Raw genomic sequence first — 17,477 nt, 5'->3', positions numbered from 1 at the left:
AAGTGCTTCGTGCTATTAATAGCATAGTAGCCGGACTCTCTCTCTCTCTCTCTCTCTCTCTCTCTCTCTCTCTCTATATATATATATATATATATAGTGTCATACTCCGGATTACTCGTTTTTCCGGGCACGCTAACAGACCCGCCGTATACATAGGAATTTTTCCTGTATATGAAGCGAAACAGTAAAAGTACCTGTAATCAAACAATACTACAAACAGTAGTATAGAGCTGCTAGGAAACTAAACCATATATAAAACAGTGGTTTGATACATACATATTATCATTGTACAAAAACACTCGCTCCAGCAAGGTACAATATCAATATGTAAAGAACAAAAAACTATAACTACCTGTAGCTGGTACTCCTCTAGCTCTGGCTCGTCTGTAAGGGTTCTAACTCGCGACGCCCTTGCCACGATCTGAATCAGTAACAGCAGCAGCCGAAGGCAATGGCTCTGCAAAAACAGGGGTAACAACTCGGCGTGAGAACTACTGCAAAAGAAGTAGTCCTCAGTGGGTACCGCCCTCAAACTCATCGGCTCACCCACTAAGTCTACAAATTTATACTCAGTGATAGAAAAGGAAGCTGGAACAAATCTACAGCCATATGCCACTATCCTATCATGAACCAACACTACTATCTGTAGAGTAATGCAACCTCAGACCCAAATCCATAGAGATTGTGAACACACCTGTCTCAGGGACTGTGAACGCACCCGTCCCGTTTGTCGAATCCTAAATGCTACCTCCATACTAATCAGTCCGTGGAGAGCAAATCCAAACCAGGACACTACACAACGCAAACGCACAAAGCCCGACTCCGGAGTGGCACTCGTGGGCACTACCCAACCGAGTATGCAAGCATATCTCTACTGAGCTTAATCAGACTCTCACAGGCTATAATCAAGTAAACAGAGTTCAACTGGTCTAACAACCAAAACTCACGTGCCCTCGGTACAATCTGATGCAAAACCCGCAATCTGGGTCCACTGTCAACCCTGACTGCACCCGACAGTCCGAAACAATCTACACACTACTGTAAAATAAGCTCGGCATTCCAGCACGAGCGTAAGCTCATCCTACACTAATCTGAGTATCCACCGCATACAAATAACGGCGATACAAAAGAACCACAGCGCCTAAAGCTATCCGAGTATCAAATGCGCACTAACAGCGTGGATACAAAGCGCAACAGCTTCAGAAGCTATCCAAGTATCAAATGTACACTAACAGCGTGGATACAAAGCGCAACAGCTTCAGAAGCTATCCAAATATCAAATGCGCACTAACAGCGTGGATACAAGGCGCAACAGCTTCAGCAGCTAAATCTGGTAATTTTTCAGAAAGTGACAGTGTAGGATCTATATGTTTTCTCCTAAGTCAATTTTAAGTCCAACATGTATAATTTATCTAACATTCTAAGCTCCAATTCAGATTTTATTTAAGAACAATGCAAATCAACGAATCGAGCTACTAAACATGCTATACAAAGCGAAAAAATACATGCTGTTACATATAGGCTTAGGAGGAAATCCGTAGAATCCGGTAAGCATATCATTAACCCACCTCGAAAAGCTAATCCAACGACGGCGAGAATTCGAAAGAAGGGAAAACACACGCTCGCCCGGCCTCCAATGGCGCTACCATGAAGCACGTAGGCTCAAACGGCTCTCCGGCGCGAAATCGACGTCGATCCGAACTCCAACCGTCGTGGCCTCCACCAAGTATATACTCAAACTAGAGAGAGAGAGAGAGAGAGAGAGAGAGAGGAGAAAAAGCTAATTATACATATCAGTTGAAGATAACTATGAGGGGGGAGGCGGGTGTGGGGGGGGGAAGCGGGGGGGGGGGGGGGTTATATGTGGCATCCCTTTATCGCGTTTACCAATCCCAAAACCAAGAATTACATATATATATATATATATATATATATATATATATATATATATATATAATGAGAGAGAGACGAGAGAGAGAGAGAGAAGAGAGAGAGAGAGAGAGAGAGAGAAGAAGAGAGACAAGGAGTTGAGCTAAGAATACTATCGATAGCAAACGGCTTCAGTTGTTCATCCATTTGTTTTGATATAAGAGCCTCCAATCGCGAATCGTACCGTTGAATATGAATTAACTACCCACTTTGAAGTGTTTACAAATCAAATTCAATCTTTATCGACCCATTTGCTAAGATAAAGAGCTTTCTTCCACAATTTTATTTTTATGGCGACTGACAGGCGTTTTCTCGATTCTTTACACTATTTAAATAAGATTTATACTCTTGATCTTGACTACAAACTCCTATCATCATTTTTAAAAATATTCCATTTTCGCGTTCATTTTTGTGTCAACTCGATGGATAAGAGATAATATAAAAAATTTGTTAAATTTGATTTCTAAAGACTTTAAGTGGTAAGATCATATTCAACGGTGCAATAGTTCGATTTAAGCTCATCATCGAAAAACAAATAGTGCAACGGATCGAGCCCAGTTTGTTATCGATAGTATTTTAGCTCACTCTCTCTTCTTCTCTCTTCTCTCTCTCTCTTCCTCTCTCCATCTCTCTGCCTCTCTCTTCTATATATAATATATACTATATATATGAAGTAATTTCTAGATGCCCTTCTCAGTGATTATTACATTATTCATCAATTGCCCTTCTAAAACGATAATATCATGAATGCCCTCCAATAATATCAAAAAATTATCATAAATATACTTCCTAGTTAAGTTCCTTTAAATAGAGTTATATTTTAAATGGCCATTTTTACACTTTACTTCATTAACATAGAAATACAATAGATATTTCAAGACAATTCTATAAACCTAAATAATTAATTATTTATATACTAAATATATAAATTAAATTATTAATTATAATTAATTATTAAAAATATATAAAATTGTTTTTATATTAGTTGTTTTATATAATTTTGGTTTGTTTTCGGCTTCGGATTTTCGTTCAAAGGTTTGGTTAGATATAATCAAAACATAATTGATATGAATTAATTGTGATTTTATTTTTTTGTAACTTAACTGAAACTATCTGTAACTCAGTATACGATTAAGCCACACCCATTCAAAATCGGAGTTCAATAAAATTGTGTACCTATATCAATTCACATTCCTAATCAGTAATAGTAATTTTGAAATAAAAGATAGATTTAATTTTTTTTCCTATTTAATAAAAAATAAATCAAATAACAATATGCATGTATTTTTTTGTCGACTAAAAAAAAGAGAGTTTTGTTCGTAGGCTAAAATATATTATATTTTAGTTTTTTAATGTATTTAATGGAGAAAATTATTGAGAATAATTTTGGTTAAAAAAATTTTTAAGCTTCCAATATTAAAAAAAGATAGGAAAAATCCTCAACTTTTATTTTTATTTAAATTTTTATACATAGTTATTTACTTGCCAAAATTTAAATAGAGCCACTAGATTTGGTAAAATCATCAAAAAATTTGATAAAATTCTCATTTTTCATACACTAAAATTAGTTAATTTTTTAAAAAACTAAAAGTTAATGGGTTGTCAACTAAAATAATAAAAGTTGAGGGAGCAGTTTCAAAATGGCATATAGTTGAGAGGGTCTCCATACATTTTTTTGCTTAAGGCATAGTTGAGGGCAAATAGGTCATTTTAAAAATTAACCCTTCTTTAACCTTTTAATAACTATAGTAAAGTTAAGACAACTGACGGTAGGGGTAGTGGTGATAATTTTAAGTGTTTACAAGGGCATATGTGATATTTTAAACTTTATAGGGGCATATATGATATTTTAAACTTTGGGAGGGGTATCTATGAAATTGCCCCTATATATATATATATATATATATATATATATAAGGAAATGATGTCACCCCACGTTGCCAAAAGTCATTTTTAGTTGCTTTTTCTCTCAACTTTTCTCGCTTTTTTTTTCTTTTTTCTTCTACCACTTAAAAAGCAAAAGAAAATAAAAATAAAAAAAAACATTTTTTTCGTTGGCTTTGTTGGTCTTTAGTTGTGTGCACGTGAGATGTCCACGCCGGTGCAAATGAGCCAATCATAGAGCGAAATGATTGGATCTGCGCGTGGCTATTTGGATCATCCACAACGTACTAAAAGGGTGAACCCAAAAAAAGAAAAAAAGAAAAAAAAAAAGCATGGGCCATGTTTCGTTTTCTCTTTTTTAATGCTATGTTTTTGTATCACCTCCAATCATTTATCTGGTTATGTGGATTGCGACTTCATCGATCGACGAGCGCCTCAACAAGATTTTGTTGAAATAGTTTGGTAAATTATAATTGAGCATGAGACGCTCCTTAGTTATTTGTAAAACTTAAGTACATAAAAAGATAAACTAAATTATTACTGTACTAAAAGACTCTATTTATATAAATGTAAATATATTATAAGGAGATTTTCTGAGCAAATATATGTTAAGGTAAGATTTTCAAGTTGTAAAGAGCTAATTAAATATAACATATGTTACAATGTAGCCGTTGAAATTTGACTATAATTAAATTGATCAGGATGTTAAATACTAAGTAAATGACATATATAATAAATTGAATGTAGTTATAATTAATAATTTGGATTCGACTAAAACATATGTATGGCCCAATACTGAGACTTAGTCCCCGTACTTTGTCAAATTTTAAACTTTTACGTATGTTTCACTTTAGTTTCTGAACTTTAAAACAGTTCTAATATTTGTAAGCAAATAACCATTTAATTACTTGATCTCAAATAAACTAAAATAATATTATTTATAGATGATGCGATAGGATGCTCGTTTTAAAGTATAATATTTGGGAATGTGAAAGTTTAGGAATTAAAAATGTTTCAAAAATAAAACATCTAGCCAATACAGTGACAGGTGATGTATTTTTAATAATAATTTTCACATGTTTATTTGACGAGTTGGGCTAAAATACTATCGATAGTAAACAAACTCTGTTATTACCGATTTGTTTTCAATGTTGGGTGTTCAAATCGAAGATCAGCATTGTTAGATATGATCTAGACCACTTAAAGTATCTAGAAATTAAATTTTAAAGCTTACAATATTAAAATACGAATGCAATTCCACAAAAGGATTTTAGCAAGATAAATACATATTTAAGATATGCTAATCTTCTATATTGCGATATGCGTAGTGTGATATTATATATGGAAACAATTGGGATGCACCAAATACAATCTTTTCGCGATCTGAAATAAAGCCGAAATAGATATACTATGTAAGAATTAGGCTGGAATACTATCAATAGCACCAAGCTATTGGTGCTATTAGTTTTTTAGCCCTTGGATTGAGAAATGTGCAGTTAGAATGATGTGGGCCCTGTAGAGTTGAGTGGCTGGTTGGTTGAATAGTATAACCTAACGGTAAAACTCGATAGTATAAAACCTTTGGTGCTATCGATAGTATCAAGCCGGAGTTTACTATGTAATTTTCACTACATTGACAAGGTTTATATAATCCACTTAATTGTTAAGAACATGTACATTGTTGTAATGGGCCAAATTGGGCCAGGCCATGTTAAGTTGGGGCAATTGGGCCCAATGGATTCGCAGTTGTGTTTGAGGATGAGGTGATGGAGAAATGTCATGACCTCGACCTTGCCCTCCACCTTGCAGTGTCAAAAAAAATAATATTAAAAATCCGTTAACTTGGGATTAATCTTTTTTTTTTTTATTATGATAAAGGCGATTAGTGAGAAGACACTAAGGCGATTAGTGAGACATTAGTTTTGTCATATATTATGAAGACACTAACTAATCAGATCTATAGATAGTCATAGGCTTAGATTCTCGAAAATAAATTTTCTTTGAAATAGTTTGAGGTCATCTTTCATTAAAAAAAAAAAGGGAAAAAAATCGAAAATCTACCTTATGACTAATGGTGAATCTTTTCGTTATTATACTAGTTGATGGCAAAACCAATATTTTTACTCTGGTCGAACTTAATTTTCAACCAAACTACAATTAGGTCAATCCAACGGGAAGAAGGTTATGAAGGATTATTATGTGCAGGATATGCCATTTTTGAGGAAAAAAACTTCAGTTGGAAGCTCTCTAATGATGCATCGTTGAGGAGTTCTTGATCTGCTGGCACGTTTCAGTTTTATCTCTATTTAAAAGTTTGTTGCGTATGTTTTAACACTAAAATCTAAAAAACAAAATTACATCTTAGCGGGGAGGATTATAACTTTTAGATAAAGACAAACTGATACGTAACAGTAAATCGGAAGCTCTTCGATAAGACTTTGTTGGAGAGCTACAAGTCGAAGTGGAAGTGGCTGAGTTTCCCTAATTGAAGTTTACCGTCATTTGGAAGGAATCGCAGAGCTCGACTTCCGTGGGACGTATGCGGCCCGCACGTGAGAATTTGTCTTATGGAGCGGCCAGTTTGTATACGGTACGAGCTCACAACTTTACTCTAGACTAGTGCGATATGAGAATTTGTCTTGCGGAGCGGCCAGTTTGTGTACGTTACGAACTCACAACTTTACTCTAGACTAGCACGAAATCAATCTAGCTCCGCAAATGGGTGTAGTTCCGTTTTACCAAACACGTCCTTCGAATTTTACTCCTAATATTTTAAAACTTTGTAACATATCCCTATTCTGCTAATATTTCGAAATTATACTAAACCAACTTTTCTTTCACATGTAAATTACCTTCTTTCACTAATTCTCTCTCTCCCCTTTTCTTTTTAAAGCTTAATCCTCCGCAAACCGAGTGCATAATTGCTTTCCTATAATGCACTTAACCAAATTTATGGAACCAACTAAATCTTTGTGAACCCTTCTTCTATAAGTGTCAGCACATTAATAACATACAAAAACCAAATTCGCACAGAAGAATACACGTGGAAATAGCTCATAGTAAGAACACAAGCTCATTGTCTTTAATTAGAGCATGACACAGTAGAGGAGAAAACTAAATATTACCTAGCTAGATCAACATCCATCATATAGCTAACATCACATACATTAGTTCATCTAAAGCCCGTAATCTGCGGCTCGGACGCGAATCGGCAGGTCCTTGAGGAAAGTTACTTGCGGGAATGAGACCGGCTGGTCGGGCTCGACGGATTCCCAGTTGTAGTTGAGGATGAGATAGTGAAGGAATACTGAGATCTCGACCCTCGCGAGCTCAGAGCCCATGCAGTGCCGGACGCCGCCGCCGAAGGGCAGAAGGTTGTTTGCCTTCTTCACATCCTTTGCGCTCTGCAGGAGATCAAAAACATGCATCAAAAGAACCATTCATCAGTTGCGCCAAGTAGAATAGAAACTATATAAATATGATGATTAAAATGCACAAAATTTAGTTCAATAAATAATGTAATCTCATTTTAGACCACTATGCGACTCATCGATTAGTTAAATTTGAGTTCTTTTGATAATCTTCACTTTCCAGAAATTCTACAAGTCATTCATTCTAAACGAAAATAGTGTCGCAAAGAGGATCATACAACAGAAGAATCATAAAAAAGAGATTACAAGCTTCTAAAGGTTATCTACTTGTCCCAAAGAGGATCATCCTTTAAATTAAGAAATTCTTTTTAATGAAGTGTTAAATAAGACGCAACGGAAACTTACCCATCTCCATGGATTGAATTGCCCTGGGTTCTCAAACACAGAGGGGTCCAAATGTACAGCAGCAAGATGGGTTATCACAGTGGTTCCCTCAGGAATAAAATATCCTGCACTCATAATAATCCAAACAACGTAATTACACAAATGAACTTAATCTATAATGTAAGCGAAAAACCAATACAATAAATAAAAGCGCAAATAAAGTTCCTACCTTTGAATTCAACATCCTTCATAGCCTTCTTCCACAGGTTCCCAACAACATTTCCGAGCCTTAGTGTCTCGCTAATTACCTTCGCCATAGCAAAAGAAACAAGATTAGTGCGAAGTTAGCGGCATTTTAATTCGTTTCTTAAAACCTTTCATACATTTTGTGTGAACTCCATATTCCTGTAGTCATCCCACGTCAGTTTCCCATCACCATTCTGCTTCTTCGATCTCATGCATTCCAAGTGCTCTTCCTGTAAACGTTTTTTTTTTTTTTTTTTCTTTCAAGTACTTCGCTAAAATTGATATGCATGGATTTAACTTTTTTGAGCGCACGTACCCTCATTTGTTCTAGCGCTTTAGGACAATTTTCGAGGAAATACATGGCTAAGGACATCACAGTTGAGGATGTGACCAAGCCCGCGAAAATGAAGCCCTGTACGGTATCGCAAATGTTCTCCCAATCGTAAGTGCCCTCCTCAATGAGACACCCCAGGAGATCATCTTCCTCGTCACCGCTTCCTCTCGCTTTCCTCTCATCCAGCTTCTTCTTGATAGTTTTCACAATGTTCGCCCTCGCCTATGTTGCCGTAAAATAGAGAAAAATACTCGGAAAAGTCACTAGTTTTTGAGGGGATGATATAGTTTGTTTGCAACATATATACTTTCCTGTTTTTAAGATGTGGCATTGTGCCTCTTTATGGCTTTTGGTTTAGCAAAGTGCTTCATTACACAAAATAACACCCTGCCATTGTTTTTAACATTACGGAAACTGAAACGAGAATCATATGAAGGCAAAGTGCTACATTTTGAATCACAAACAACAAACAGCAAACTGCAAACACGATAAACTACAAGGGGGGTTTCGATTTCTTTTCTTTTCTTTTCTTTTCTTTTATCGAAGAACTACGAAGAATCACATCATTTCGTGTATATACTTACCTTTAAAGCCTCCCGATGCGTAGATCCGGGGAGATTAATGGGAAGTGCATGGATCCCTTTGTAAAGTGTCATGTAGTCCCTCCTCAGCTGCTCTGCTTCGGAGTCCTCTGGGGTTAATCCCATGGCTTTTTTCGCGATCACATAGAACGAAAACTGCGTGTCCAAACAATATTAGATTAGATGATCATGATTTGTTAGTTTCCTTTCTTTCTCGTTTGATTTAACTTTACGCTTAGTTTGGATCGAGCCATCGAGAAATTAATAATTTGAGAGAAAATTAGAAAGAAAACCACTTTCTCGCATTAAAATCAAGAATTAAGGTCTTGTTTGGCTCTGCTGTAGTCCGTAAAATAAAATGTTGTTTAAAATAATATTATAAGGAGAAGCACTAGAAAAAATTTTCTAGCTGGTTCTTTTTGCAACAGAAGTAGAAGCTCCAAACAAAAGCTCTAGATTTTGAATTTGAATATTATATTTCTATTTGAATATTATATTTCTACTTTCTGATACTTCAAAACTCTAAGATACCGTATGGTTTAAGAACAAGTTATTTTTTGCTTATGCCTAGAATATGTATAACGTTTGTACTACGCAGGAATTAGACCAATTTTGTGTTTGGATGAGAATCGAGATATTCCGAGTAATAAGAAAAATAACATTTGGGCAATTGGTTGGAATAGTTAGAACAAAAGTAATTATGATTGAAAAGAAAAATAATTTATCTAAAATAATAAGCATCTAAATATTAGTAAAATAATATTTTAGCAAATTAATAAATTAATTAATTAGGAATACTACACGAGATGATGAAGAACGACGTTTATAAGTGAATAACTATAAAAAACAAGTCAATATTTTAATATTAATTAATTATTTCATCAATTATATTTTCAAGTAACACATTAATCAGATAAAATAAAATATGAATGATTTTAAATAATATAAACATTAGTTAATGATTAAATAAGCATAGAAAATAGTTAAATATAAATAATAAATTAATTATTGTTTAAATAGTTATTAATTTAATAAGTTAAATAATTATCTAGTTAATTAGTAAAAACTAAATTGCATTAATTAATAATATTTTATAATTATTTATAACTTAATCAATAGGACCCCGTTTGGATTGGGTACAAGATTAGGAATAAGAGCCTTATCCTCCCAATTGTACCCAAACAAAAAATTTAAAATAGAATTTAAAATTTTAAAATTTAAAATTTGCAATCTAAAAAATTAAAATTTAAAATTCCAAATTTTAAATTTGATATTTTAAATTTGATATTTTATATCTTCAAATTTAAATTTGATCTTAAATTTTAAATTTTTAAATTTGAAGGTTTAAATTTTAAATTTAAATTTAAAATTATAAATGTAAAATTTAAAAATTTAAATTCAAATATAATGAGAGGAGTAATATAATTATTTTCTATTTATAACTATCCATTATTTTTCTTATTCTATTTTATCTATCCAAACACTATTTTTCTTATTACCGAGAACAACCTAATTTTCATCCAAACACAAAATTGATCTAGTTCTCGCTTATACCCGAACTTGTACCTATTCCTGTAGCTTCGTTTGGTTCGGGAATTAGTAGAAACTAGTTATATCGGGGATAGGTACAAGTATGGATTTTTGTAAGAATAAAGGTATTTTTTTGTTTGGATGAAAATGTGAGTATAAGCTGGAACTAGAAAAATTGTGTTTGGATGGTTATTGAGAATAAGAGAAATAGTTGATGGTTATAAATAGAAAATAATAATATTACCCCTATAATTGAATTTAAATTTTTAAATTTTAAACTTCTAATATTAATGAACAATTTTAACTTTTAAATTTTAAAATTTAAAATTAATAATTTAAAATTTAAATATTCAAATTTATAAATTTTAAATTTTAAATTTAAGATCAAATTTAAATTTGAAATATATAAAATATCAAATTTAAAATATAAAAATTTATAATATCAAATTTAAATTTTAAACTTTAACAATTTACAATTTACAATTTTAATTTTAAATTTACAAAATTTAAATTTTAAATTTTTAAACGAAACTCTCTCTCTATCTCTCCAGTGGGTGGGAACAAGTTTGTTCCCAAGCTTGTTCCCACTATTCCCACCCCTTACAGGGAGTGGGAACAATAGTTCCCACCTCACCAATTTTTGTTTGGATATAAAGGGGATAACCCTTTTATCCCCCCTTTCTACCCGATCCAAAAGGAATGGTAATAAATAGTTTTTATTTATATCCGAACCAAACGAAGCCACCTAACGGGTATTCTAAAATAACCCGTTAAAACAAAAATAACATTGTCACTTTCTCTCTTTGCTTTCTCTCCCAAATCCCTTTCCTTCCTTTCTCCTTTCCCTTTCCTTCCTCTTTCCACTTGCATTTGCGGCGCAACCCAAAAACCACTAAACGACGTCGAATCAAACAAACTCAAAAGTATTTTTCGTACCAAAAATAATTTTCCGATTTGCTTTACACCGAATCAAACGCCCCCAAAGCAAAAAGTTGTTAGGAAAGCAACATTTTACTCCGCGGAAAGATTAACATCTAACCAAACAGTAATAGTGAAGTAGTAAAGTAGCATTACCGAAATCCTCTACCTTGTTTGCCTCCTCTCTAGCGAAGATGACGCCTCGGTCGGTCCAGGAGGCCGTGAGGGTGTCGGCGAGGCGCTCGACGCCGCGCACGAAGCCGCCCTGCAGGCGGGCCTTGTTGAGGAAGGCGAGGAGGACGGTCTTCTTGTGCCGGTAGGCGTCGCCCATCAGCATGGCCATCGAGAAGTCCCCGATCAGCTTCCGGAAGTGCGCCGGCAGGCTGTTCCGGAACAGCCGCATCTCGTTCTGCAGCACGTACCGGTTCAGCTCCGCGTCCGCCGACACCACGACCATCTCCCCCAAGAAGCTCATGCTGAACACCTTCCCGTACCTTCGCAATCACCGCACAATAAATACATTAATTTGTCAGCGACTACCGACCGACCGTCCCTAGCGCAGATGGCAAATTCAAAGCTCGATATTCACGTAAATACTGACTGTTCTTAGCGCAGGTGGCAAAGAGCTTAATAGTTTTATCCCAAAAAAAAATAACATAAATATCAACCGTCCTCAGAGTAAGTGACAAGGGGATCGATGGTTATACTAGAAGTATACACCAAATATCTTCACACTTATAACTTATCAGTTTTTTTATGCTATATTTGGTGTTGTTTAAACACAAATCCTACACAATGAAGTGCGTAGAAAGATAATGAAATACTCCTATAGTAGTTTTTTAAATAATTTGTATTCTTAAATTTCTATTTTTTTTTCCCCTGTCAAAAAAGGATAAAAACCGCAAAAAGGAATCACACCCACACTTTTTTATTCCAAAAGCAAGCAAAATATTACCAGTACCAGTACCCTGTTTTTTTCATTTAAAAGTTCATATCGAAGCTCTTTTTTTTCTTTTTTCCTTTTTCTTTTTTTTTTTTTGGAGAGAAAGATACAGCAACCTACTCGTGTCCCTCGCATCTAGATACGATCGACCACCAAAAAAAAAAAAAAAGAAAAAAAAAAGAAAAAAAAAAGGAAGTTTGCAGATCAAGAAAATCCGTTTAGGAGAGGAGATATGTTCATGGATCATCATCCATCACCTTGAGAGGTGCTGCTCCATGAAGTCTCCAAGGGAGGAGGGGGGATGGGGCTTGAAGAAGGAGAAGGTGGAGCCAACGAGGGGCCACCCCATGGCTCCAGGTGGGAACTTGGGGTTCCTCTTCTTCCTGTAGCTCTTCAAGCTCACACCCACAGCAATGGCTATGGCCGGAGATACTACGATGGTGAAGATGATCACCAACACTGTTGAAAATGGTATCATCATCTTTACTTTTCCCTCTCTCTCTGTCTCTCTCTCTCTCTCTTTTGTGAGTGAGTTTGGGAGAGTTGAGAGGAAGAAGGATAATAAAGTGGGAATTTTGGACCTGGGTAGTAACATGCATGGATAGTCCCTAAACTTTTCTAATATTAGCCCCTCCCAAAAAGAAAAACTAAAAAAAAAAAAAAAGTAACAACCTATTAAGCTAATCTAAACTTTAGAAACAATTTTGAATCTGCCGCCTACTTTTTTAATATCTAATGTTTTAATTTATTTGAGTTGCGTCAGTCAACGGCGGCTTAATTTTAGAGTTTGTATGTGTTGTTTATTTTTACAGATTTATTTACTATATTTTATATAATTTTCACAACTATTAATTTTATTAAAATACATAATTTTTTAAAAATTTTAAAATTAAAATATAATTGATCGACTCAAATTAAATAAATTAAATAATTAGTTAGTCTTTATAATTTAAATAACTTTAGATACCCTTTCTATATATATATATATATATATATAGAGAGAGAGAGAGAGAGAGCTAGGCTGATATACTATCCGAATCCGGCGGATTTTAAAAACTTATACCGTTGAATAAAGATCTAAGAGTTAAAAATTATTAAATATTTTATATATTATATAAATAAATAAAAATAAATTATGTATATATATAATTTATTAGGGTTCCGGTCGGATTCGAGTTCGGATTCGGGTCGGGTAAATACAAAATTCATATTTATATTCATATCTGTCTGGTTTTTATTTTCTATACTCATAATCGAATCTATACCCGTTTAGCTCGGATAAATCCGCCCCGTTCGGATTCATGTTCGAATAATATTTCAAATATCTATACCAATTGACATTCCTAATCCTGCTTGGGACTGCAACCCATCGGTGGGCGTTAATAATTTTGAATAAGTGTAGCGACCCGTGTGAATAATCGACCCTCCACAAACAAACGGCGGGGTCCCGTTCCGGTCCAGCTGTTTCTTTCCATATTTGGCCAAAACAAGGAACCTGTCACGTTCTGGTGAGCACCCGGATGTCCACATATACTGATATTCGAAATTTTATGTATTATCGTCATATCTATGAATTTATTTTATAAGGATAATTGCTTATGTATTTTTGAAAATTTTTTGACTCTTTACCCTTTATACGTTCCAACCTATTTCTAATATATCTCTATAATTAAAATCTATTAATTAATTCTATTATATCTATAAAATTATTATTTTGTCTTTTCAAATATATCTTTCAACCATCACTGACTTTCTTATTTGCCCTTAAAGTCAGGAGCACAAAAAGTATTTTGACTTTTGGTCTTTTCTAATATATCCCTCTACCGTCACCAATATTTCTTATTTGCCCTTAAGTTAAGAGCAAAATTGGTATTTTAATTTTTTTTAACTGTGGTAGATATTTAACTTAAGTTTAACCGAAGTTAACTTAAGAAAAGATAACTGCGGGGGTATTTTGCAATAACGGTGGAACATATGAGGGATATTTTAGAAAGAAAAAAAAAAGAATAAATCGGATATTTTCAAACGTATGAGTGATATATAGGTAATTATCTATATTTTATATTATATATAATATGTATATAAATATTTGATATTATATTTAAATTTATATTTTAAAAAATTAGATTTAATGTAATATATTTTAAAATATTGAAAATAAAAATAATTGTTTTAGGTTTGGAATTTTGGGCTCGGGCTCTGTCTTGGATTACGAATTTGCCGTCAGGTTTTTGTTTGAATATGAATTTTAAAATCCGTCGGATTCACGTTCGGATTTGAGTTTCGGGTTTAAAATCGGGTTCGTGTTCAGATTTTTAAAAATTCACCCCGGATCCGACCAGTTGACATAGCTCCTCTGTAAATGCGCGTGTCACCCAAAAATAATAATAATAACTAGATAAATAACGAAGGGACAATTTTTTATATATACTTTTATAAGATTTTCTATTTTTTTATTTACTACTTTTAGAGAATTAATATTAAAAATATTTTTTTAAAGTTTCAAATTTTTTCAAATATATACCTAGTGTCAGATTTGAGCAGTTAGGAATAACAGTAATCTTTGTGAAATTACTATTTTATCAATTTAAATATATTGTTATTAATTTTTCTTTTTTGACCTTAAATCATAGACAAAATAAGTATTCTAATTTTTTAACTAAAAAAAAACTAGAAGTATATAAGATATTTTAAAAATTCTAATAGGTAAATAGGCAATTATCCCAATAAATAGTTATGATGAGTGCATAGGGGGGAAACTGTAATTTTTCGGCGAAAATATACCGAGACCCTTAACTATAGGACGTTTTGAAATAGCCCCTCAATCATTTTTCGTGAATTTGCAAAAAAAGTGTTGCTAGATATACAACCCTATTTGCATTATACTTTTACAACTTAACCCATCTAAAAGATACTAATTTTATCAATAATTTTTTATTAAGAGTCAAAAAAGAATTATTTAAACATTTATTAAACTATTAAAATAAGAATTTTAAAGGTTACAAGCTCTCCAGGTTGTAAGATCTAACATGTTTCCTGATTAAAATATTTTAAAAATAGTGCAAAAATATGAGGATAAAATAGCAAAATTAGGACAGTACAGGCACAAACAATATTATTGGTACACTTTAAAATACGGTGTACATTTTACTTATCATATTATTTTTTTATTTTTGCTAAATTTTTTTAAATTTTAATTAATTTTATAGTAAAAGATATAATATTTATATTTTTTTTTTGAGTGTATAAAAAGTATTTCCAGATGCCCATTAGCCATGCTTGTTGCGTGACAATTAACAAGAAATTATGACATGTCCTTCTTTCACCACATATCTCATTTTGTATTTTCCTCGGTCCCAAAAAAATATTTTTCAAATTTGAAAATTTACTTTTCCAAAAAATAAAAACTATGAAGAATAAATTATGAATAACATGCTCAATTTTGTTTTTTAAAAAAGGCATAAATTTGTAATTATTTGAAAAGATAAATTGCATCCAGTCACACTTGATTTTATTGATCTTATTTAAGCACACAGAAAATAATATTTTTATATTTTTATTTTTAATGCTTCTTCTAAATGTTCACTCGAAATTTTTTAATAGAGCTATGACATTAACACGGTTAAATTGGAGAAATTAATTATGGCAAGGCAAGAGTCAATGTGACTCGAATTCAAAATTCTATTGTGATGTCATGTTTAATAACGCAAAATAATTATTTTTTTAAAAAAAACCTAATCTGATAAAAAATAATATTTTTTATATTTATATTAACAAGGGCTAAAATATATTTAAACAGTATCATTTATTAGGCAAGGGAGGGGAAGCAGGAGGGGGGAGGTTGAGATTTGGAAGGGTTGGGTTTAGAGTTTAGAGTGAGCAATAAATGACATGGAAGGAAATATATTTTTTACGCCGGTATGTGAAAAAAATAAATTTAAAATACAGCAGTTACGTATCCTATATGGTGTGCACTAGTCAATCAAATTATTTTTTTGAGATTATTCATTCCCTCATAGTTAATAAAAAATTATTTTTATTATACTTTTTACTTAAAAAAGAGATATGATTGGATATTATAATAGATGATGTGGTGTGACTGTCACATAGTAAAATTTTTTCTGTAGGTGCATATCTATACATCTATACATCTATATAACTATATTAATCCGCAATGTTTAAAATGACGTGGCGCTTCCTCCTTAGTTTAGGGCTTTTCTATTTTTTTTTTCTTCTTTCAATTATACTCTTTTTGCCCCCTCGTCTACCCCATATAATTTAACCCCCTACAATTATTAAATTATTAATTAATTTTTTAGCTTCTTTCAATTATACACTTTGAATTCTATCACTAACATACCTGCTGTGACGCTTTGTCTTCCTACTCAATAAATGAATAGATTTGGAATGAAAAAAGAAGTGAGAAAAAGGCAGTAGTAGTGATGGGGGGAAGCTCATGAGGGAGATTAAATGGGGTTGTGGGTTTTGATCCTTTTGGCCTCCACTCCCCCTGTTTCTTAAAAATCCTATTTTGAAAACGTTTGGAGAGAGAGATAAGCGGAAGGAGTTCAAAAAAAGGAGAGAAAAAAGCTTCTTCAATGCCATTTTTGTTAGTGAGAGTAGAAAAGATGGCCGATAATTGTTATTTTTTCAATAATGTGATTTCAACTTCTTCTTCTTTTTGGTTCTGTTTAATTTTTTGTTTGATTAATTCTAATTTTTTTTATTTAAATATTCATATACCTGTTTTATATTATGTTGTTTCAAAAATATTAGATTTTGATCTTTGTATACTCCTATTTTTATTCCTTCTCTGGATTGTTGGCTATGTTAAGTATACTTTGTTTCCTTTTCTAGATCTTTTTGGCTTCAATATTCATATTAGGTATGATTTGGATTTTGTTTTCTTTGTATCATTTTGTGTATTTAGGCCCCGAGCTGATGCACGCACCTTCCCCTTCCATTGCCGTTGAACGGGCCGTCATCGCCATAGCTAGAGGTGTTGTCGGGCCGGTCCTCGCGGCCACCGGTGAAGGAGCTTTGGTGGGTGTGGTGCACAAGGGTGCGGGAAGCGAAGCAGCGGATCGATTGGCAACGACGGAAAAGGTGGACGAGGCGAAAGCGCTGAGGAAGTAGTGGCGGCCGACGATCTTGGACTCGGTGGCGGCTACGGTGGCAGATGGTTTTTACCAAATTTTGCTAGCCAATTTCGATGAATAGATTTTTTGGTATCTCTTCATCATATACTTAATTGGTGGATTTGCATATTATATATTTGATGTACTGATCAATTTTGTTAATAGTTTGGTTATGAAATTTTCAGGAAATGCTTAGATGGTTTTGTTCAAAAGCTGTTT

The 17,477-nt window shown here is 33.2% G+C and overlaps 1 protein-coding gene across 1 annotated transcript; it reads right to left on the bottom strand.

Moving 5' to 3' along the window:
* On the bottom strand, window positions 6,777-12,675 carry LOC109707175 (cytochrome P450 90B1-like). Its single transcript, XM_020228290.1, has 8 exons — window positions 12,378-12,675; window positions 11,347-11,671; window positions 8,733-8,885; window positions 8,131-8,370; window positions 7,952-8,044; window positions 7,798-7,876; window positions 7,590-7,693; window positions 6,777-7,217 (listed from the first exon to the last, which is right to left on the bottom strand). The coding sequence occupies exons 1-8, from the start codon at window positions 12,599-12,601 to the stop codon at window positions 6,990-6,992; spliced, it is 1,446 nt and encodes a 481-aa protein (XP_020083879.1). The 5' UTR covers window positions 12,602-12,675; the 3' UTR covers window positions 6,777-6,989.

This window comes from Ananas comosus, linkage group 3, assembly GCF_001540865.1.
Source record: "Ananas comosus cultivar F153 linkage group 3, ASM154086v1, whole genome shotgun sequence".
NCBI lineage: Eukaryota > Viridiplantae > Streptophyta > Magnoliopsida > Poales > Bromeliaceae > Ananas > Ananas comosus.
This window is presented reverse-complemented; position numbering and strand designations above follow the sequence as displayed.